The following is a 23,774-nucleotide window of genomic DNA, read 5'->3' as shown; positions in this document are numbered from 1 at the left end:
ATGGGTTTCTCTGTTTTAGTCCACACTAAAAAATACGTCCAAGACCGAAACTGGGTCACTTCAGACTGGACTATAATGAGACTTAAGGATGATTATATTACTATAAAAATATTTTCTAATCTTTGGATTGGGAGATTTGGTGAGACAGAGAATTAGACCTTTTCATGTCACATGCATTTGTATTTATTTATGACATATGACAGACAGTGTTGGACTCACAGGCAGACAAGCATTCAAAAACAATATTAAAATTGGCTGCAATTCAATTGAAATCTTTTGACAAAGTGTTGCCTGTTTTGAACTTAACACTTATAAATGATTAAGCAGGTTAATTTGTTGCTCTGGGTTTCACAGTACAAAACAACTCATCAGGAAACACTGATCTGGTCATATGAACAGTAACGTAGACGAGTTAACCAAACAGTCTAAACTCTGTGGTGGCTGAGAGAGCTCAACCCACTGAAACGTAAGAAACCACTACAAGAAAATTAAGAACTTTTACTTATAAATGTGAAGTCTGTTTTGTCAAACTGCTAAAATAAATAAATAAAACACAAGCAAATTATAAAGTCACAACAGAATAGAAGTTTCTGGGCTGCATTAAATGTTAATATTTTCATTCTGGTTGCATAATATTCAGTTGGTCAATTAACTTCCTGTTTAAGAGTTTACATGTTCTCATGTATTGGGAAGGAAGTGGGAGCTCTTATTGTGAGAAAAAAAAAAACACTAAAATGTTAATGGACAGGAAGACAACCTTTTGAAAGTATTCAAGCATCATCTTGAAACCCTACACTTATGTCTTTATTGGCGATGGCCATGTTCACAACACTGAACAGTTTTTTTCACAATAAGAGCCCCCACTTTGTCCCACTACATCATAACATGTCATCTCTCATACAGGCAGTCATTTTGCCAACTGAACATACTGCAACACTGGTGAACATGCAACTAATGAGAACAAGGTAACAAATAGGTGAAGCCGTTATCTGTTAAAACAAAGTTAAAACTAAAGTAAACATTCTTTGCTTGTTTTAACGTCATTATTTAGCAGACATCAGTTTTTACTGTCCTGCGGAAATTTCTCTATTTGCTGTGTTTCTGTATATGCAGCACATTTCTTTTATTCCACGTGTTGTCAAATTGGAAAAAGTGTTTTTTGATTTGCTTGTGCTTAATCTATTTGCAGAATTTAGTTTTTTCTTTTTTCTAAATGTTGCCCATGTTTTTGTCACAGTGGTGAAGATCTTTCCTTTATTTGCTTGTGTTTTAAGTTGCAGTGTTTAGAGCTCTTGGCCACCAACTTGTATAAAATGTAACATCAGTGCAATGGTACCATTACGCTTTTCAGCAATTATACAACCCAAAGCAAAAAAAACTAAAACAAAGGCACAACAAATTACATCCAAATATAGATCTCTGAAGGTTTCTCACATGCACACATACATTCTTTAAAGCAGCCACATTCTTAAAATAAATACATATTGAAAACACCCTCTATCTTAAGACACTTTGGTAATTTTGAATGTCACAAATCCACAATGGCAAATAAATACCAAATTTCATATGAAGACCAGCTACATGTCAGCATTCACATGGTTGCAGTGAACATACTGTGTCATCAAACTGCACTTGAACAACAGGCAGCAGAAACACCACACTTAAGACACCACAGCAGAATACCTGAATCAGGTACAATCAGGGATGTACCAACCCACCTGAAATGTTACCCACTTTTTTAGAATAATATAAATCCTGTAATTATTTCTCGGTATGCATCATACTTGAAACTATGTTATAAAATTCAGAAATGATAGACTTTGTTTACCTCATGAGGATCAACTGTAGGCATGGCCACAACTTTCCCACCTTCGATTTTCTTTCTCACTGGGTTCAAAACCTTAATTTCAGAGGTTTCTTTGGGTTTTTTTGTTTGTTTTTTTTAAAATCCAAGTCTCTTAAGTTTTTAGTGGTTAATCAAAGAGGTCCAGTCTGGAAAGTTGTGAATCTCTGCGGTCTCGCTCAGCTGTTTGTCTCCTTGTGTCAGAGTCAACTTGTAGCGTAGACGCACCTTTTTCTAAAGAAAAGATGGAAAGATGTCAGATTCTTAAGAGGCAAATAGAAAAAGTGAATGAATAAATATAGAGTTCCACATTGTGCTATGGGTTATCTAATTTTATCAATTACTATTTTTTTATATAGGTAATTTATCTCAACTGTTAACATTCAAGTACTTCACAGTTAACCTTATTTTAGACAGTATTATAATGTCTAATTCAGAATATTGTTTATCTGCATCTTTCATGTCATAAATAGGAATATCCTTGTCTACCTGACATTTTAGTTAATTTCTAAAAACCAAGAAAAAGTTAATTAATTAATGCGTTAACGCAATAATAAAGGTGTTATCGTGCCCAGCCCTAAATAAAATCCAAATTATAAACACGAACACATTGAAATGCATTGATTCTTCTACACACACACACACACACACACACAGTACTAAAGTCATTCTGTTTCATGATAAATCAACAGCGCTCCCCAAACTCACCTTCTGAGGATTAGCCAATAGGACGACTTGGGAGATGGCAGGCGGAGACAGGAGAGGGTTGTAAGCAGGTAGGTGTGTCCCTGACGCAGGCTGAAGTTTCATTAACATGGTCTGCAGGAGAGGTATTAAGACTCACAATTAACTGGATATTCAAGTCATTACTAGAAAACAGGTCATCACAGCTGAAAGCGCTGAATGATGGAAAACAACGGGGAAGGGAATGTGTAAAAAGTGTAAAAAATTATTTAAAGAGTCTGACAAGTTTGAAGATGATGCCTTGCTCCAGGAGGGGGCGCCAGAACTTCAACACATAATCTGCATACACGAGCATCACCTTCCAACACTGAGATACTACCGGTGTGCCAAGGTTGGTTTAAACATGGTCCTTACATGTGAAAACTGAAATCATTGATTACTATCCAACTGGTTGGACAAATTATTTGCACAAGTGATTATTTTTCCAATGCATCTGTTAATTGCTCAACTGAGAGGATGTTGAAAATTAAAGGAACAATACCCATGACAAGTTCTCAGTGCCTGTAGTGAAATTGTCTGTTCTATCCAAATGGACAGTTCAAAATCAAAAACATTACATTCACAATGATATAAAAACACAGAAAAGCAGCACATGCTCACATTCAAGAAGCAGGACCCAGATATTGTTTTACTTTTTTGGTAGTTCACTGACTTAAACCATCGACATTTGAACATGTCAGTCACAGACAGTGCAGTACGAGATCCCATGTCCCATATTTTAAAAAGCAATGCACTTAAAACTTATAAAGGTCTACCACTGCCTGCTACAGATGCTGCTCACCTGCACTTTATTACTGTTACTTTGATAACAGTCTCTTTGGAGTTTATTACCTTTGGGACAGCAGCTTGAAACAGGAAGTCTTTCACATCAAGGGCAGATGTGTTCACTGTGGAGATGACAACCACAGCAACACCTGGATGACCCAGCGGAGAGTCTTTAGCAAAATGAAGGGAGACATGGATCCCGCCCTGATCGAATAAAGTGATTGGCTCAAGATTACCTATAAACAAACAAGAAAATGACAAACATTTAGACAGGATCCAGAGGGCAGTAAACACATCACAGAGTGAAGGATGTGAATAAATTATTAGTAGTAAAAAACAGCCGTTTCTCCATATTAACTGTGGTTTCAGGAACATACTAGATTTGATGGTCTCCATTGGAACAAAGATGTTGTTCAGGACTTGTTGGGGACAAGAGCTCTCCTCCAATTTCACTGGAGATCCCAACACTTTGTTGAGTTGACTCTGTGGGGGTGACCTAACAGAAGAAAAGGTAATAATATTAATAAGGAGGTAAATGATGCCAGAAAACATCTCCATATAGTAATAACAAAATGGATAGTGTATCTTGCAGAAATGTCTGCTTTTGCGTGTTCCCAGAATGCAATATCACATCCTGGGCTAGAGCCTGACTGATTCTTGAGGTAGAGACCAAAACCTGAGAATAACAAAGTACAACAAATGTCTCCACAGTTGAACAATTAACTTTATTATCCAAGATGACAGTGTAAATATAACTGTACATTTTGAACAGCAAACATAATTTAAATTGTAACTATTGTAAAAACATAAAATAAAACTATAAGAAAGGTGAATTGAGAAAACAGTCAAATATACAGAATAAAATGTTTTTTGTTAAAGTGTTAAAGTTCTTTTTGCAAGTCCGCTAACACACATAAGCAGACTGATTTTATGATGTGGGCAGGTACTTTCAGCTCTGAACTAAATGCTGTAGAAGCATGATACAGTGCTATCACTATCAACCTTCCTTCTTACAAAATCATTAGAAATAGTGATTCACCAGCACATTCTACATTTTGCTCCTTGCTTTTCTCCAGTCTTACCAAATGTTAGTCTCATTCGATGTAGCACTGCTCCCCCCACATCCACGGGCTCTCAACAAAGGGCCTCTCCCTCCATTCTGCCCCGCATTCGTCATCTGAATCTCTTCATTAAGCTGACAGAAAAGATAAACTGTGTTAAACACTCAAAAATCCCCTTTAAACTTTTGTCTTTAACTGTACATCCATGTCTCACCTGCAGCAGTTCTTCATAATATGACCTTGAAGTCTCCTGAGTCTGTTTTGGGACCAGATTATCTAACTCTGTAATTAGAGGACACCGGATCATTACGTCATGGCACATATTCATCAGGGTCAACAAACTAAAAATAGGAAATGCACGCCTACCGAATAAATTAACGTCTTGGTCAGCCACTGAGTGGAAGGTACTTCCGAGAAGGGAGGAAAACATGGGTGAGGAGGATTTGAAGGATGGTGGTGAATCAGCTTTTCTGTGTGTCTGTGGAGAGTCCAGTGCTGACAGGTCGATGAGGTGGTAGCTTTTAATCTCTCTGGGACTCTTTGGAGCTGGAAGAAAAAAAAAGAAGCAGGTTCAAATACAAGCAGAACAGATTGGAGCCAAACACAAGCCTAAGGTCTTTGCCACAGGGACCACTAAAAGGAAAAAAGGTCTACCTACCATTATTTTTACCCTCCATTTCTTCCTCACTTCTACTTCTTCCTCTTCCACCGTTACACTCTCTCCTCCCCACTCGGTCTTTGTAGGCATTTACTACGAGTGTAAGCTCGTCGTTAGCCGCCAGGATCTGTGCCAGAGCTGCGTCGTCGTCGGTCGTCTCGCTGGCCAGGCGGAACAGGCTGGGCCTCAGCTGATCACAGCGCTCGTAAAGGGTCTGCAGGTGGGGAGAGGGGAAATGTTGAGTTACCCTTCAATACAAACACATTCTCCTCTGCAGCGAGGGATGATATTGATGTGAAACGTGTACCTCTGATAGGTATCTGTAGGTTTGTTGGGCCAAAACATCACTTTCTTGCCTTAATCTTCACACTATAAGCTCTGGTTTTGTGAACGTATTTTAAAAATGGATATGATGTAGACAGCATTCACTAAAAATACCAATCTCTCCTTCTCTATTTAGCAGTAATGATCATTTCATGCAAGAGAGAGAACAGCATCAGTTGTACTAAAATAGAAGAAACTTCTTATGCTGCACAAGAGTCACATACAGTAGATGATAATGTGGTTAACGCCCAGAATATAACTGATGAGAACTACCTGACTTTGGAACTCTAGTTACTATGATGCATCAATAAGCCAATGATAAGGAGCATGAATGAGACGGCTGACATGAGCGTGAATTCAGTGCTCTGTCTGAACTAACCCTAAGCTTCATCATCAGTACTTGAAACCACAGTATTATTGTTAATGGTCATAATAAAAAACGGACTCAATGTGTTCAGTGCTAAGAACAGTACATGTGCAATCCTTCTACTGCAAACATCTTCATAAAGGCTCAGTTATTTCAAAAATCATTATAAAAGGTGAAATATTAAAAAAACAAACAACGAATCGGCCGCTGCATCTAACACATCTTGTAAAAATGGCTGACATCCCAGTAAGCCACAATTTGGGGAAATCTGTGTTAAATTTGGCAGAAAAGTGAAGACATTTAGACATCTAGGTTACATATTACTGTTGTTTAAGCAACATTTTATATATTTCACTGTAAGGCAGATCCTAACTGCACCTTTGGACCTGAAGATCAAATCAGTGTTTAAGGATTTCATATTTTCATTCACAAGTTTGCTCGGTGAGGGATGTCTCACACTCAATTTGTGGCGATAGAAGGACAACAATGACTGGACTTCCCCACAGGCCTCCAAAACAATCTAGCTTTGTGGTCATCCCTGGACAGCTGGTCGTTTGTCAGTATAATGTCCAACATACCTTCACGTCATCACTCAGCTCTAACGAGGTTCCAGCGATTGTGTGCGTGTCCAGTAGTTCTCTGAGCAGTTTGGTGCTGCTCTCCACTTCTTTCAGAGTAGATTCACGCTTTGACACTTTCTCTGCCTTCTCCTGCTCCTAAAAACATACACACACACACAAACAAATGAATACCAAATTCATACAATTACAAATGTATGCATTGCAAAGATGAGCATCAACACCACAGCGCTCCTCACCTCTTGGATGGTGCTTTTAATGAGTCTGTTGGCAGTTTCCAGGTCTTCAGGACGGCCACTTTTCAATAATCTTGCTAATAGCTGATGATACAGAAACTCATTTAAAAAAAAATTAAACTTAATGTTACATTAGCAGATGTGATATTAAATACAAACACACACCGTGGCCTTGTCCTCCTGGTCAAAAACTGATTCTGTGGTTCTCTGTGGTGGAGGCGCCATTATAACGGTGTCTGGCAGTTTGGGATCTTTCTTCACAATACCTAAAACAACAAAAAGAAGTGTAAGATGGTTTTACTGTTGACAGAAGGACATAATACTTATTTAATTTAGTTCATATCACCCCTTATGTTTACAATCTATGCTTTATTGCTGTACTACATTACTACATTATCTCACCTTATATTTTTATATATAGGAAGACAAAAACTTAGTGTCATTACTTAATCATGTCACTTCACATGAGATATTTCTGCATTGTTAGTTTAATTACAGTAGTGTAACGGATTGCTATTTCCAAAACAGTAATATTATTACAGTTACTAATCCAAGTAACGCTGTGTTCACGCTCATGTCAGTTACTAATGTTGTTTGAGTCAGCTGTTTTCAGTCAAAAAGCTACAGGATGAATGAAGAACGAGGGAGAGAGGCGTTGTTTCCACAGCTCTAAGTATTGCCATTGTGTGTCACAGTCTAAAACGCAAAGAACATTGTTGTCCAGCAAAAAGCTTTCAACCGCAAACAGTTCTACATCTGATTTATTGAAGCATCTGCTGAAGCAACACAATGCATGTGCAGAAAAACAGTAGCTCAAAAGTCGGGATATACTTGCAATATTTTCAACTGGTGGCGTAAAGACACATTATATGTTTTGAAAAACCATACTTCTTGTTGCTGTTATGAATATGATATTAGTTACAAAGTCGGGAGAGACTGCTTTGTTTGGGGGCGGGGGGTTGTGAAACTAATATAGTAACGTAACGACTAACATAACTAGTTACTTTTATCACCCAGTAATAAGTAAAGTAATATTATTACCATTTTAAGGAGTAATACATAACTAGCAACTCAATACAATTTCTGAGTAACTTGCCCAACACTGGTCGTTAGTACTGTATGTATATTGATTGACTTGTAATTTTGAGTTTAACTGCTCTTTTATAGTTTCTATTTTTATTTCTATTCTAATTTTTATTTTATATACTTCTAATTAATTCTTTTACTACAGTATCTGTACTTATTTATATGCCTGTGCTGCTACAATTTTAATCAATAAAGGCTTCTGTTACCATATACACTGTATACTATATCTGTAAACTTCTTATATATTATGTAAATACCTAGCGTTAATTAAAGTGTTGCTCATGTTAGTCTCAGAGTTTAAAAAAGGCACATTTTGCATTATGTGTTTAAATGTCTTCTGAGCACAGAACTCAGAAAAGTGTTGGTGTTTTGTGTGTATGTTGCAGACCTTGTTTCTTGAGCATGCAGTAGGCTTCCTGAATCTTGGGTTCTTCTTTAAGCCAAAGAGTCCAGCCGTAGAGGACCTCCGTCACTCTGTCTTTAACTTTCTGCGGAGTCCACGCGCCAAAGTACTGCTCAGAAAAGATCAACCAGTGTCATTCCTCAGGTAGCAACGTTTACAATCTTTTGAGAAGTGTCTAAGTAAAAGATTATTATTCTATTCATGATTTGTGGAGCTAAAACCATTTCACAAAACAAAGACAACATGCACACACACAAACACACACACAGACATGTGTATCTATTAAGATAAATCTGGCCTGATGAAATCTACTCAGTCAAAACACTGCTAGTAAACTCAAAAAATAAAAGAGAGAGATGTCTATTTTGTAAGGCATGAACATGTGAGCCATCATTGCCTTTTGGCTAATTAACTCAGAGCAGATAAATGTTCACAAAATTAGATTAGATTAGACTCTACAATGACAGCGATGAAATGGGATTGGTATGCACAAATAGCAAACCTTTATTATTTAAATGATAGTTGAATTAGCTTACTCTGTCTCTTTGATTTGCTGTACCTTTGGTGTTAAAACTTTGATGAGCTCATTGAGAAAGCGAAACTTGGCGGCCTCGCTGTGGAACCTCTTTCCACAGTTGTTCATACATGCCTCGAGAACCTGGAAAGCACCAAATCAGAATATATAATTACCAACAGATGCTTTTGGTGTTACACAACACAATAGCGCAAGAACAGATTTGAAACTGCATGTTCGTGGTTAACCACCTTTCAATGTCACATGACATGAAGCACATGAATCTTGAGAAGCTTCACTGAGTGACATTTTCTAGTGAAACACTGCAGCTCACTTTAATGCATGGATGACAAATAGCATGGCGTCACAGCAGATTAAAATGCTGATTAAATCCCTCATGTTACTGGAGACATGTGATGAAAGTTAGTCACAAATATTCTTCATAGGCCCAACCCTCCCTAGGGTTAAAACAATAAATGGTCCACACACCTTTAAAGATCCTACGAGTATAACCCATGAGAAATAGTATTAAATAAAAACAGATATATATTTTTATGTTTACACAGATACCAAAATAGGGAGATTTTGCTTCTTCTTGCAGCCAACTTGTTAAAGAGTAAAAACTGGAGGAAAATGATCGTTGCTTCAGGGAACTACACAGATAAATACATAATATATTAAAACATCATGAATATTTAATAACATTTAAAACACAAACTGTGTATCATCTGTGTCTTATTTGTAAAAATGAAGAATCTGATTACTTACAGTGAGAGCCTGCAAAGCCTCTTTCTCCTGTGGTGACTGGATTTTATGGGCAAGAAGACGAATGGCTACCTGTGGGCTGAAAGCAAAACATTTAAATTTAAGCCACTTTAAAATACCTGAGTAGACCGTGAGCAAAAAACATGTTACGGCAACATTAAAAGTATTATTCACATAGCTTGCACACATTGCCATGCTGGAGTAGAGTAAAAAAGAAAATACTAGATTTTTTCAAAACTCTTCCATCCGTGCTGGCTTAAGAATTTCCATTGCATTACATTTAAACTATTCCATTTGTAAATATTGTTAAAGGGGAAAAGGTGCTGCAGAGTTCCTCGTAACTCTTGCACAACTGTCAACATTGTTATCGCAACATGGCTGTGAAGCAACGTTTTTTCAAACACCATAATTGGGTTGAAGTAACTTCCAGAAGCATGCCACCTTTGATGAGGTGCACAGACGGTGTTCAGCTTACCCATCAGTCTCTTCGTTAACGAGCTGGTAGAAGCCCTGGATGCAGTCCCATCTGTCCTCCTGATTTTTCGGGTCTGTGGCTTGGCCTGGAACAAGTACACCAGAAGCACAGGTTAACGTCCAAAAACTTTTAAAGTACTGCATACACTACAATACCTGTACAAATAAAGTATGTTTTTTCCCAATCATATTTTCCAGGATTCCAAGGTTACTTCTTCAAATTGCTTATTTTGTTCAACCAGTGGTCCAAAGACTACATAGTTTTGCTTAATTAATTACTTAAATGATTGTAGTGCAATTATAATTTTCTGCTAATCTACTTATTGATTATTAACCCATCACTTCAGCACTAATGTAGTACACTTTTACTGTTTTTTTAAGATACATGTACTTTAGTATTTATATTTTGTCTGACTACACTTTTCCCCACTAAGGTAAGTTTACTTTGAATATTCAGATGTTGCATTGAATATGATAAACCCATTAAATATTGCTGTTTTGGGGGTAAAAATCTTGCATCTCCAATGTTGATTCACTTTAAAAACAAGCATTTTTCCATTATCTAAGGCAAAAAGCATGAAGAGGGTATGAAACTTGAACTCATCTAAAGGAAAGTACCCACAATTTTGATGAGTTTATGAGGCTTTCACAAGAAAGAAAATTACTGTAGCACTTGTAGTTTTAACTCCTCAACTGAAAACACATATATTCACAATACTTTAATTTAGGTACATTTTACCGGTTATACTTGTTATTTTTCAGTATGTTTTTTAAATGCAGGTTTGTAATGTGTCCCCGTGTATTTCTCAATCGTTGTAGTTGTAGTTTTACTTACATTAAATAATAAAAAACTAAATCCATCAGGTGAAAAAATTATAAAATGAAATGCCAGTGTGCACGCGCGCGCAGCGGGGGCGCCGACACAACACAACGCTCGAGCGCTCGACATGCACGCGCAGTCAAACCAACTTCCTGTTCCAACTTGCACTTTCTGCATAATGCAAACTAATCTTTCTTAAAGTTAAAATAAATCAACACATTCAGAATTTACCCACAAATTTAACGTCTTATTACAGTAATTAAGCCCAACTAGCTCCACGAGCCGACCGTTAGCAAACAAAGCGGCGACAACTATGATATGGGATGATGAGACAAGTCAGCTACCGTTAACGTTACAAGCAGCTAAAACAACGAACAAACTTTTCTGTTATGCCCCGTGTAACTTACTGAGCAATAAGTCCAAAGTTGCCTGGTTGGCATCGGTCGCCATTGCCGTCCGTCTCCTGCAGGTCCAGAGAGATTAGTGGCTGATCTGTGTGCGTCCTTTTGGGGGAAGCGAAGGTGTCAAACTGCCTGTCAGTGGCATGTGACACTCACGCCCAGTCACACTCCTGACACACACAACCAATCTGTTGCACACCCCCTCCCCTCACTCAAATCAGCAGTACATTCAGACGAAGGGAAGGTATACAGATATTTTACTCACATAAAAGTAACGTCAGCAATAGCACAGTGTAAAATGTTGAAGTACTTTGTAAAAGCAAAAGCCATGCATTCAATAAAAGTACAAAAGTATTACCATCAACATACTGAAAGTACCAAAAGTAAAATAAATTATTGTGCTGAATTGTCCATTTCAGAATTCTTTATATTTAATATTGGATTATAATTACTGATGAATTCGTTGCAGCTGGTAAGGGTGGGGCCAATAGTTACTATTTTATTCACTGCTAGCTTGGGAATGTCCCCCATCATCTTGTCTTAACCTATAATAATGCATCATACGTGTTAATGATATAAAGTAACCAGTAACTAAATGTATAAATACATGTAGTGGAGTAGAATTATAAAGTAGCAGAAAAATGGAAATACACAAGGAAAGTACAAGTGCCTCAAAATACTTGAGTCAATGTACATAGGTACTTTCCACCCATGCTTACATAGCAATATTTAAATGTAACTCTTGCTGAGGCCATTCTGCTGCATAATATGTACTATTATTTTTGAGACTTGAGACTAAGTGCATTTACCTGATAATAGTACTTGTCGAGTATGTATACAGTTTGGTCTTATCTAAAGTGATTCCAGTGATATTAACTGGTATTTTGTCACAATCCTTAACAATACTAATACCAAATCAAGCTTCCGATCCTTAACATGATATTTTATGACAAGATAGAGCCATTACCTCAAAACAAAACAATTTGCCTTTTCTCAAATGTATCCAGTGCTACTTAGTGGAATGAATAGTGAAAAGAAAGTTTGGTATTTATGACTTCTTCACATTTTTCTTGTGAGTGTTACATTACATTTGTCTGTTGAAAGTACGTTAAAAATGATTTGCTGGAGAAAGAGCATTTGCATAAAAATACCAAGGTACTTCCCGTTCTTGGGAGCTCGTGTCACCTGCTGCTCACAGTACTGAATAAAAACAGACAACATGAGTAAAATTGGTTTTCAACTCTTTTATAAAAAAATTATATTAATTCAAGTATTATTTGACTTGTATCGGTGAGGTGCAGTTCATTTTTAATGTATCCATGTTTGCTTTGGCAGAATCACCAGGTGGTTGCATGAAGCCACGTTTTAAACAGTAGGTAGCAAGTCTTCATCAGGTTCCCATTCAGTCTATGTGGTGACAGGCTGTCCAGTCTTTAACTAGTCTCTGAAAGCAGCAGTTTCTGGACTCTATGACTGATCTCTGCGGGCCCCAAAGACACCATCATCTCGGCTACACTGGGCCCTTGCTGCAGGTCAGAGGCAAAGAGAAGATCAGGGGTCAAGGAAGTAATGCAATCAAACCAGACGGTAAGAAAACAGATAGGAAACTCTGTCAAAAGCAATCAGAATCTGCTTCCTCTTTACATATTCCCTCTCTGAATATCTGCAGGGTTACTGTGTTGAATGAGTCACTGTATATTTTTGGAGGATTTAGCTATTGCTGTCATTTTAATCATGCTATTTTAGAGTTTAGCTTAGTCATGCCACAAAGAAATAATAAGAGGGACACATGCAATTCTATCAGTCCAGCAAGAATGTCTGAGTCTTTCTTTCTGATTATTACAGCCCACATAATTGAATTTGCTGAGGTGGAGTTTGAAAAACAAAAACATAAGTTTAATAATAAAATTGAAGAAATGAAAATTGCAAGTGAGCTGTGAAACAAATGTGGAGGATTATTAGTTCCTCTGAGAGTCAAAATTATCTTTAAAAAAAAAAAGCATAAGGCTCAGAACAAACATGTTATTCTTTGATTTGTTAACTTACAGTGCAGTCAGTCTCAGTGAGATGCAGACTGAAAGCCTGAATTTTATTGTAGTACAATAATTTGACTTCAGGTCATAACAGTGGTCCTGGATTTAAGTGTTAATGCCAGAAAAGTATATTAAGTTTTTAAAAGAATTTAAAAGAAAATGCCATGGTTTCCTGCAACTATTTTTATTTCAGAAGCAATCCACACTAAAATACTGCCATGACTAGCCAGTACCAAACAAACTTGAGGAAGAATTCACACTCAAAGGGTCGTCTAGTCCGATGACACATATCTTGATCTTGATTATCTCCAAAACACCATGACTCTTTTCAAATGTTAGATTCTATATTATGTAAAAAACAAGATGTGCATGCAGTTGGAGTACATTGGAGACAAGACTGAGACAGAAGTCTACAATTACTGCACCAAAGGAAATGTATACGGAAATCTACTTGGCAATAAACCTGAACGTGATTCTTAAAGAAACCCTGCTGCCTACATTACCCACAATGCAACTCTCAACCATGACAGTTCATTTTGGAGATATGGGTGTATTATTCCTTTAGCAGCTAATGTAGCCGTGGGCCGATAGCGTCCAGCAAAAGGCGGAGGAGCGGGCTACACAAATCTGGTAAGTATTACTTCTTTCTAACCACACACACAGCTTATTTTTCATTTCCTAGCTTGTAGTTTTCAGATCCTACAGCCACTGACTTAAGTGTAATCAGTCACTGCTCCCTCTGGAGTCACAAAAAGATTTATAGAACCTTTTTCACATATACTGTAGTTATCCTCAAGACCTGCAAATCAAAATTCATGTGTTCCTCAAGAAAAAAAAAAAAAAGACAGAGCTGCTATTTTAGAGTGAGGCCATTGTTTGGACCATCACTTAGCTAAAATATTCACAGAAGGCAACATGCTGCCAGCATTTGTCAAACATAGCTCAGCAGGCTTTTACATTTGCTTAATCTTTAGGAAATAAAAAGAAGCAGGTTGTCAAATGGCTCCATCAGTTACACACAGGTGGGATGTGTGAGGAATGACTCAACGCACAGAGCTACTGGTGAAGCTCTAGGTTAAAGTTAGTTCAACATTTACTGCCTCTGCCAATAATAATAATAATTTCACACTGTGGTGTTTATATTACTATCAGTAATAAAAAATAAACATGATGTCTTCAGGTACCTGCAGACCACTGAGGGCCAGACGTAACAGCTTCATCACTTCTCTGTATTTAGTGGCTTTAGTCTGCTTAGCCAGAGTCTTCAGATCTTTATTGAGTCGGTCCACTGCCAGCTCCTCACCTCGCTCAGCTATTAATCTATAATGCAGACAAGGAAATGTTCATAATCCTGTAGCTATAAGGAATAGTGAAACGTGCAGCTGTTAGTACTACATACTTCAGCACTAATGAAGCAATGTGCTGGGCCTCTGCAGTGAGTGCTGCCACCTGTTGGTTGGAGAAGGAAGGACGCACCCACAGGTAAGCGTAGGCAGGACTTACAAGTTCCTTAAGGGAGGATATGTGACCCTATAGAGAAGGGAAGAGAAAAGTTTCAGTATTACTGAGCGGACACAGGAGCAGTAGTATTGAGAAATAAGAGTAGAAGTCACATCTGACTGCCTGTAGGAAAAGACAATGGGTAAGTCTTAATAGAAGGTTATTTAACATTAACATTACAGTTTCCTTATTTACACAGGGTCAAATTAACCATGTCAAACAGTGTCTAAATCCCCTAGCTCAAGTCTAGACCACTTGCAATACATTTTGTGAAGATGATGTAAATGTAACATGCATGGTATGAATACATATTTAGAAGTATGCTGTTTTGGTTACCTTACGAAGATGCAGCACGCGCTTGATATAATCCTCATGTAGTACTTCTTTATCCTGGATCTCTGCTGTATAGGCCTGCTGGATCTGTCCCTGCAGATCTTTTATCAGCAAACAACACTGCTCCTCATCTTCAATACGGTGCTGCAGGTGAATTCTGCCACAGTCAGAGAGATTATTAATATATGAACTATGAGCTTTTGTAGTGTAGTAGTAGTATAATAGTACAACCTTATATAGGGTAAAAGAATAGCCAGTCTTTTGTTTTTTTGTGAAGCACTTGTGATGTCTGCTAAACTAATTAAATTAATTAAATAAAAAAAAGACAACCCCGCGACCCGATCCCGGATAAGCGGATGAAAAAAGACAACTTTGCCAGTTTTATACACAATTAGCTTTAAAAAAAGTAAGTTTGGCCCAAGGGTGGCAGAAGAGGAAGGACATTTTGATACCAAAGGGTGTATCATCTGTACAGCGGACATTTAAAGGTTGAACATTTTTCAAAATGCACATATTCACTTTTTTACAGAAGAGAGGTATATGAATGATTAATACCAATCTCATACCTGTCTAGCAAATATAAAGCTACAACTATCAGCTGATTAGCTTAGCATAAAAACTTAAAGAAACAGCTAGACTGGGTCTTTTACAAACTAAAGTGTAAAAAAGACAATTTGGGGCTTTATGTGCTTAAGTATTTCTTCGCTGGCGTAGTGACTTCCTGACAGGAGTATTGACCTATTTAACTCTGCAATAAAGTGAATAAGCCGATTTTCTAAAAGAGGACTGAAAGTCCAATATATCCATTCAAAGTCACAGATCCTGTTATGAGAAACATGGCAATACAGAAAAAAAGAGAGACACAAAGACATGGACAGTCGTGACTTACCTGTTGAACTCTGGTAGTTTTTCCAGGTCTAACAGAGCAGAATGCGTTGTGATCTTTGAAGGATTGAACTCAGAGATCAGTTCATCTATCCTCCGCCCCATTTGATTGGCTGTAAACATGATAAGTAATGTAGAAGCATGTAATTGGTGTCATTATATTAATATTTTCAGAATTGATCAACAGCACATGATCTATAAGGTTTTTTTTATTTGAAAATCACCATTTTCAGATACAATTTTATAGATAACGTGTGCAATTAAATTTGCAACTTCTTTTATTTCTTCACTTAATATAACTTTTTACTTATTGTTCTCTTTCTGAAAACTCCTCGATCACTCACTGTTGAATCCAGATCCACAGTTGGTTGTGATATCCAGAAGAGCCTCTGGCAAGACTCCGTCTCGCTGGTAGCTTTGAATGAATATATCCCCCTGCCTTTTGGACAGTTTACTGCCATCTTTGTTCATTAGAAGCGGCAGATGTCCAAAGGTGGGCGGCTGCCATCCAAGAGCACGGTACATGAGTAGATGTTTGGAGGTGGAGATGAGCCACTCAGACCCCCGCAGCACATGGCTGATCCTCATGTAATGATCATCTACTATGTTAGCAAGGTGATAGGTGGGAAAACCATCTGCTTTTATCACTACAGGGTCTCCCTCCACCTAAAAAAAAAGAAAAAAAAAAAAGACGGTATGAAAAGCAAAACTGAACTCAGATATTTTAGAAACAAAAACTGTTTCTAAGACATGATTACAACATCTGAGATCTTGAATTCAAAACAAATTAGAAAATATTATGGCAAAAATGCATAAAAAACCATCTTAAAATTCATGGTCCTCCTCGACTCTGAAACAGAGAGCAAAATCACTACACATCTGACCTGAGCCACCTCATGATGATTCCATCCAAAGATCATATCCTGAAAAGGCTCGACACCTGCTTCCAGACGAAACCTGATCACATGTGGCACTCCCTGAGCCAGTTTCTCCTGGACCTGCTCGCCCCGAAGGTGACGACACCTGTTATCATACCTGGAGAGAGAGGGAAAGACAGCCAATGCCTTAAATCTGACAAAAACATCCTGAAGTGTTCTCTTCAAGTCTGTGAGAATATCCAACGAAGGTTAAAGTCAAGGCAACTAGACTTGGTTCCACCAAGTCCAGTTGCCCTTGACCTGCATGACTGAGAACTGATCTGTGTGTGATTTGGTGAAACTCAGGATGTAAATTCACGTTATCTAGCCACCTAGGTGTCTGTCCGGTCCTTAAGGCCTCTTTTTTGAGCAGGTCAAGTCTCTGAGAGCTGCAGAAACAGTAGTAGGCGTGATCACTCTCAACGAGCTGCTGGGCCGTTCGACTGTAGAGGTCTAGTCTCTGAGACTGCAGGTATGGACCCACCGGCCCACCTCTACGAGGACTCTCATCTGGAGGTACACCTGGAGGTGATTGGGAGCTCAGGTTAATGTCTAAGATTGACTGTAAATAGGGACATAATAATCCATTGAAACATTACATTTTATTAGTGTACTGGTAACATTAATCCACGAAGTCAATAACGGTGATGGATCACACGACAATAGTCCAGTGTTTCTTACCGGCCCATTCCAGCATGTCCTCTATAGACTCTGCAGCTCCTGGTACCAGCCTGCTCCGATCAGTGTCCTCCAGTCGCAGGATGAATGAGCCTCCATACTTCTTGGCAAAGATGTAATTGTAGAGAGCAGTTCGGAGGCCTCCAAGGTGTAAGAAACCTGCGGCACAGAACAATATATTGTTAGACCATCAGCCTGTCGAATAAGTCACGAAGATATCTCAAGAGACCGTGTGTTAGATGCAGCACAGAGAATAACATTAACATATAACAGTAACATTTTAACATGAACTGTATAGGCCTTTTGTTTTACAGCAGACATGTTGACATGTCATAGTAAGAAAAGCACAGGTGTTACTAATAACATTAACGATGGCTCTGTACTATTTAAGTGTTCCAGTTAGCGGTGACAGTGAGGCAGCTTGCACAATATCTAAACCCTGGAAGCAGCTAAATGGCATTCAGCCATCATTATTTTGTTATTTACACCTGTACATGGGAATGTTTTCTAAATAGGGTTAGCAGTCTGTTAAATTAATAAATATGCCTGTACAGTGGGGAGAACAAGTATTTGATACACTGCTGATTTTGCAGGTTTTCCTACTTACAAAGCATGTAGAGGTGTGTAATTTTTATCATCACCTCTGACATATACAGCAATTGTACGTCGCTTTGGATAAAAGCGTCAGCTAAATGAATAAATGTATGAAATACTTGTTCTCCTCTCTGTATATCTTGCTTGAAACGATCACACTGTCCTACACATATCAGTGAATCATCCATACCTATAATCAAGGACGCAGAAATTTATCACAAAAAAATTTAATGTGCTTTTGATTTGTTGATTTCTGATGGATCAATTGTACTGTGGCAGAGAGGAAAGAGCAGAGGATTTATAACGTTAAAGAGCCCACAGTTGCTTGCTATCTCTCTGGATAACCTTATTAAAGTTAAGTATTTTGGTGAGGACCTTACCTGTGGGACTGGGTGCAAACCTGACCCTCACTTCACCTTGAACAGTGGAGCTGCATCTTCTAACGACGGCTGTCAGCTGGAGTTTAACCTGTCTGTTTCTGACCGCTGTCAGAAACTGAACACATCTCTGAGTGTACAGCATAATATGAAGTTAGCCAGGAAAATGGTAGCAGTCCAGCTGAAGGTTTATGACGGTTGAGTTACTGAAAGTGCATTTCGATAGACGGCAGCAAGACGATAACACAACGCTATAATAAAAGAATAAACAATCCTCACGTGTGAGTGTTCAGCAGTTTGTTTGGGTCAAACATGATTTCAGACCATTCAGTAACTTTCTTCTTCGTCGACAAAAGACCGGAAACGAACTGAGTGTCCTCAAAGCGCATACTGCCCCCAGTGGAGGAGCTGACTTTCATTTCTTCGTCCTTCTAAGTTTTGCTGCGGGTGGCAGCACATCTGGTACCTACACCGCCACCTACTATGCTGGAGTGTGGACCAGAGTCCTCTATCTCTTAATAAATTATTAATTAATAAACAAACAAACTAAATAAATAAAATCATGCTCACTAAATTATATTTATCAACCCAGTTTCTTTCAAATAATGGAATAGCTTCCCTAACCCAATGTCAAATACATTTTTTTTAGACTCACTTCTTCCTGTCCAAGCTTCCTGAGTTCCTTCCATAATGTTTCTTGTTCTCAAGAGAACTTCTGGCAGTGAAGAATTACACGTTCTACTGATTCCTCTAACTGACAGCGTTTGAGCAGCCAATCATTTCTTCTTCAACCACTAATTTGTGAGTTTGATCCAGCAGTAAATGTCAGGACCTCTTGGCCTCTGACCTTTTTGACCATTTACATTTTTAATGGTCTCTTTTGAGTGGCTCATCTTTATGAAAGTAGGAAGTTAAATTGTTGGACATATGCGTGTGTCTGTGTGTGTGTGTGTGTGTGTGTGTGTGTGTGTGTGTGTGTGTGTAATAGTTTAATCATGCTTCTTATTATGACATTAAAATTTGTCTGTCGTGCATGTTAAGCAGATTATTAAACACCACACTGTTTTAAGCCAACATCTTTACCTCTAACAGACTAACAGTGTCTAATAGACTATCTGTGTTCCTAAAAGTTCATGTTTCATTGCCACCAATCCATTTCATTATGTTATTATGTTAATTCTGTATCTTGGAGGAGATATACTTTATTAAGTCTACCTCATACAATATTGTAGTACACACTTGTTTAACAGTGGTGTGTTATCTAGAGTTCCAACAAGGAGTCATCTGCAATTATAATGTCTTTGAAAATAGATGAATCTCTAAAGGTCCAGTTATGCTGGAGCATATTCAACTCCTTTAACCTAATATTGTGGTGAAAAGAACATAAACAGCCAAAATAGTTTAAAAAAATATATATATATATATAAATAGAATAGTGATTATAATTTTTGAGATTTGGAGCGACCGTAGCAGCAAATAGGCTACAGTAACTAGAAGTATGGCCGAAGCTCCAAGAATGTTTTCTGATGCCCCAGATAAAAAGCAAATACTGCGTTCAGAGGAAGGATCATAGTCAAAAAAAGAAAGTGATCGACAACAATGACAAACACAGATAACTAGTGGTGTAGGTTTTCCTCAATGGAGAGCGCTGAAATAAGAGAAGGGACTATAATAATACTATAAAATAATAATAATAAATAAATAAATAATGGATTATTGTCTTGAAACTCTGGAATCTCTCGGCATTTCTGAACACAAACCTGGGGCGAGTTTAACTGTAGGCATACAGAAGCAGGGGTTACCAGTGTTTGTGTAGTTATCCTCAGTGCCAAAAGGGGTGACAAATGTTCTGTGCTGCAGGTTTAACTGCCCCCAGCCAATAAATAATTCAGCCAATTTACCCAGTCATAACTCACTTAACATATATATGTCTTAGTGAGTTAGCTTTAGAGGTGCTGGAAAGTGGATTTTATTAACAATGGACAGAATAGCCCTTTCCCCATGTTTCTGTGGAAAAAAAGTTCAGGTGTGCTGAAAAAGTTTCAGAGACTGATGAAGACCATGGTTTATTCAGCCCAGACGAGGGGATACAGTGCCAGGATACAAAGTGTGAACACATGCCCACACCAAATCTCCTGTGTGGGGATATTTATCCTTCCTCGAGCTACAGAGATTCACTAAGTGTCCAAATAAGGTTATTGTTAACCCCTCTATACATGTGTGAAGAGTTGCTTATTGGTCCAAATCAAGTTGTGCATAATTTATGCCACATGCAACACTTTCTGCATAGTGCCATTCACTCTGTCTGTAATGATAGGCTATGTTGTTCACCGAATGAAGCGCCGTATGAGAGGGAAACGAGCCAGGTTGCTCATGCGCCTCCGCCGGCGGGGACTCCACACACTGCTACCAGCAATATAACTCTCCAACGTGTGCTCACTGTGCAACAAACTGGACGAACTTCAGCAGCTACTGGTGGAGAAAAACAGAGACTTGTATTCATATTCTGTTCTGTGCATCCCGGAGACGTGGCTGTGTGGATCAATACCGCTCTGCTGCAACACAGAGCTCTCCAGCAAAACAAAAGGAGGTACAGTAAGTATTTGAACACCCTGCTATTTTGCAAGTTCTCCCACTTAGAAATCATGGAGGGGTCTGAAATTGTCATCGTAGGTGCATGTCCACTGTGAGAGACATAATCTAAAAAAAAAAATCCAGAAATCACAATGTATGATTTTTTAACTATTTATTTGTATGATACAGCTGCAAATAAGTATTTGAACACCTGTCTATCAGCTAGAATTCTGACTCTCAAAGACCTGTTAGTCTGCCTTCAAAATGTCCACCTCCACTCCATTTATTATCCTAAATTAGATGCACCTGTTTGAGGTCGTTAGCTGCATAAAGACACCTGTCCACCCCATACAATCAGTAAGAATCCAACTACTAACATGGCCAAGACCAAAGAGCTGTCCAAAGACACTAGAGACAAAATTGTACACCTCCACAAGGCTGGAAAGGGCTACGGGGAAATTGCCAAGCAGCTTGGTGAAAAAAGGTCCACTGTTGGAGCAATCATTAGAAAATGGAAGAAGCTAAACATGACTGTCAATCTCCCTCGGACTGGGGCTCCATGCAAGATCTCACCTCGTGGGGTCTCAATGATCCTAAGAAAGGTGAGAAATCAGCCCAGAACTACACGGGAGGAGCTGGTCAATGACCTGAAAAGAGCTGGGACCACCGTTTCCAAGGTTACTGTTGGTAATACACTAAGACGTCATGGTTTGAAATCACGCATGGCACGGAAGGTTCCCCTGCTTAACCAGCACATGTCAAGGCCCGTCTTCAGTTTGCCAATGACCATTTGGATGATCCAGAGGAGTCATGGGAGAAAGTCATGTGGTCAGATGAGACCAAAATAGAACTTTTTGGTCAAATTCCACTAACCGTGTTTGGAGGAAGAAGAATGATGAATACCATCCCAAGAACACCATCCCTACTGTGAAGCATGGGGGTGGTAGCATCATGCTTTGGGGGTGTTTTTCTGCACATGGGACAGGGCGACTGCACTGTATTAAGGAGAGGATGACCGGGGCCATGTATTGCGAGATTTTGGGGAACAACCTCCTTCCCTCAGTTAGAACATTGAAGCATTAGAGCATTTTCACCAAGGAGTGGCTCTGTAAGAAGCATATCAAGGTTCTGGCGTGGCCTAGCCAGTCTCCAGACCTAAACCCAATAGAGAATCTTTCGAGGGAGCTCAAACTCCATGTTTCTCAGCGACAGCCCACAAACCTGACTGATCTAGAGAAGATCTGTGTGGAGGAGTGGGCCAAAATCCCTCCTGCAGTGTGTGCAAACCTGGTGAAAAACTACAGGAAACGTTTGACCTCTGTAATTGCAAACAAAGGCTACTGTACCAAATATTAACATTGATTTTCTCAGGTGTTCAAATACTTATTTGAAGCTGTATCATACAAATAAATAGTTAAAAATTATTAATTAATTTTATTTTTTTGATTATGTCTCTCACAGTGGACATGCACCTACGATGACAATTTCAGACCCCTCCATGATTTCTAAGTGGGAGAACTTGCAAAATAGCAGGGTGTTCAAATACTTATTTTCCTCACTGTATCTGTTTTTATACTAACAGTTGCTGGTGTACCGACGTGACAGTGATTCAGCAGCACTGTTCTCCTAATCTGGAATTTTTAATCATAAACTGTAAACCGTTTTACTCCGCCCGTGAGTTTGCTTCATTCATTCTGGTCAGTGTTTACATTCTGCCGCACGCCAACGTGCACGACGCACAGCGCCTGCTGGCCGACCAGATACGGTGTGTGGAGCAAACAAACCCGGACTCACTTGTTATTGTTCTTGGTGACTTTAAGAAAGGAAACCTCTGCCAAGAATTCCCCAAATACAGACCGTGTCCAACCAGAAAGGGGAACACTTTGGATCACTGCTACACCACAGTTAGCAGTGCCTATCACGCCTTCACACACGCTCCACTGCGACACTCTGATGATGTCATGGTCCACCTGATTCCTGCTACAGACAGAAATTAAAACTCTGTAAACCTGTAGTGAGGACATCAAAGAAATGGACCAGTGAAGCTGTAGAGGATCTTCAGGCATGTTTGGACTGCACTGACTGGGATGTTTTCAGGACTGCTACCAACAATCTGGATGAGTTTACAGAGGCTGTGACATCCTACATCAGCTTCTGTGAGGGCAGCTGCATTCCAACACGCACCAGGGTGAGTTATAACAATGACAAACCCTGGTTCACAACTAAGTTCAGACAGCTGAGGTTGGAAAAGGAAGATGCATCTAGGAGTGTCAACCGGGCCAGGTTTAAGGAGTCAAAGTACAGGTTTAGTGCAAGATGCTAAACAGCTGTATGCAGAGAGACTACAACACCAGTTCTCAAGGAATGACTCTGCTTATTCCTGGAGAGGATTAAGACAGATCACCAGCTACAAACCTAAATCCCCCTACTCCATGAACAACTCACGCCTTGGCAAGGAGCTAAATCAGTTTTACTGTCGTTTTGAAAGACAATGGGACAGACCTGACCCCCCCCCCCCCCCATCACACAACTGACCGGCCACAGTCCACCATCACATCCCCCATGTCCTCCCCTCCCCAGAGCCAACAGGTCTGTAGATGATGCAGTAAACATGATCCTTCACTACATCCTCCTTCACCTGGACTCCCTAGGAACCTACGCCAGGATCCTGTTTTTGGACTTCAACACCATCATCCCGGCCCTGCTGCAGGACAAGCTCTCCCAGCTGAACGTATGTGACTCCACCTGCAGGTGGATCACATACTACCTGACGGACAGGAAGCAGCACATGAAGATGGGAAAACATGTCTCTGACTCCAGGACCCTCAGCACCGGTTCCCCTCA

At 39.1% G+C, this 23,774-nt stretch overlaps 2 protein-coding genes across 2 annotated transcripts; both read right to left on the bottom strand.

Annotated features, from left to right (window-relative positions):
* Positions 1–159: 159 nt before the first annotated feature.
* LOC119898677 (ADP-ribosylation factor-binding protein GGA3-like) lies at positions 160–11,208 on the bottom strand. Its single transcript, XM_038712856.1, has 16 exons — positions 11,046–11,208; positions 9,820–9,904; positions 9,348–9,423; positions 8,625–8,723; positions 8,051–8,174; positions 6,742–6,842; positions 6,580–6,660; positions 6,341–6,478; positions 5,072–5,285; positions 4,780–4,959; positions 4,628–4,695; positions 4,435–4,547; positions 3,730–3,848; positions 3,419–3,588; positions 2,552–2,662; positions 160–2,077 (listed from the first exon to the last, which is right to left on the bottom strand). The coding sequence occupies exons 1-16, from the start codon at positions 11,086–11,088 to the stop codon at positions 1,967–1,969; spliced, it is 1,833 nt and encodes a 610-aa protein (XP_038568784.1). The 5' UTR covers positions 11,089–11,208; the 3' UTR covers positions 160–1,966.
* A 1,055-nt stretch (positions 11,209–12,263) lies between these two features.
* On the bottom strand, positions 12,264–18,706 carry ears2 (glutamyl-tRNA synthetase 2, mitochondrial). The gene is made up of 10 exons (XM_038712858.1): positions 18,360–18,706; positions 17,389–17,544; positions 17,040–17,229; positions 16,675–16,825; positions 16,135–16,456; positions 15,795–15,903; positions 14,909–15,062; positions 14,472–14,602; positions 14,257–14,392; positions 12,264–12,565 (listed from the first exon to the last, which is right to left on the bottom strand). The coding sequence occupies exons 1-10, from the start codon at positions 18,499–18,501 to the stop codon at positions 12,473–12,475; spliced, it is 1,584 nt and encodes a 527-aa protein (XP_038568786.1). The 5' UTR covers positions 18,502–18,706; the 3' UTR covers positions 12,264–12,472.
* Between the last annotated feature and the right edge of the window lie 5,068 nt (positions 18,707–23,774).

This window comes from Micropterus salmoides, unplaced genomic scaffold (assembly GCF_014851395.1).
Source record: "Micropterus salmoides isolate LMB-PRFRI ecotype aquatic unplaced genomic scaffold, ASM1485139v1 Ms_hic_scaffold_12, whole genome shotgun sequence".
NCBI classification, from domain to species: Eukaryota; Metazoa; Chordata; class Actinopteri; order Centrarchiformes; family Centrarchidae; genus Micropterus; species Micropterus salmoides.
Note: the sequence above shows the minus strand (reverse complement) of the source record. Positions and strands in the feature narration are given on the sequence as shown.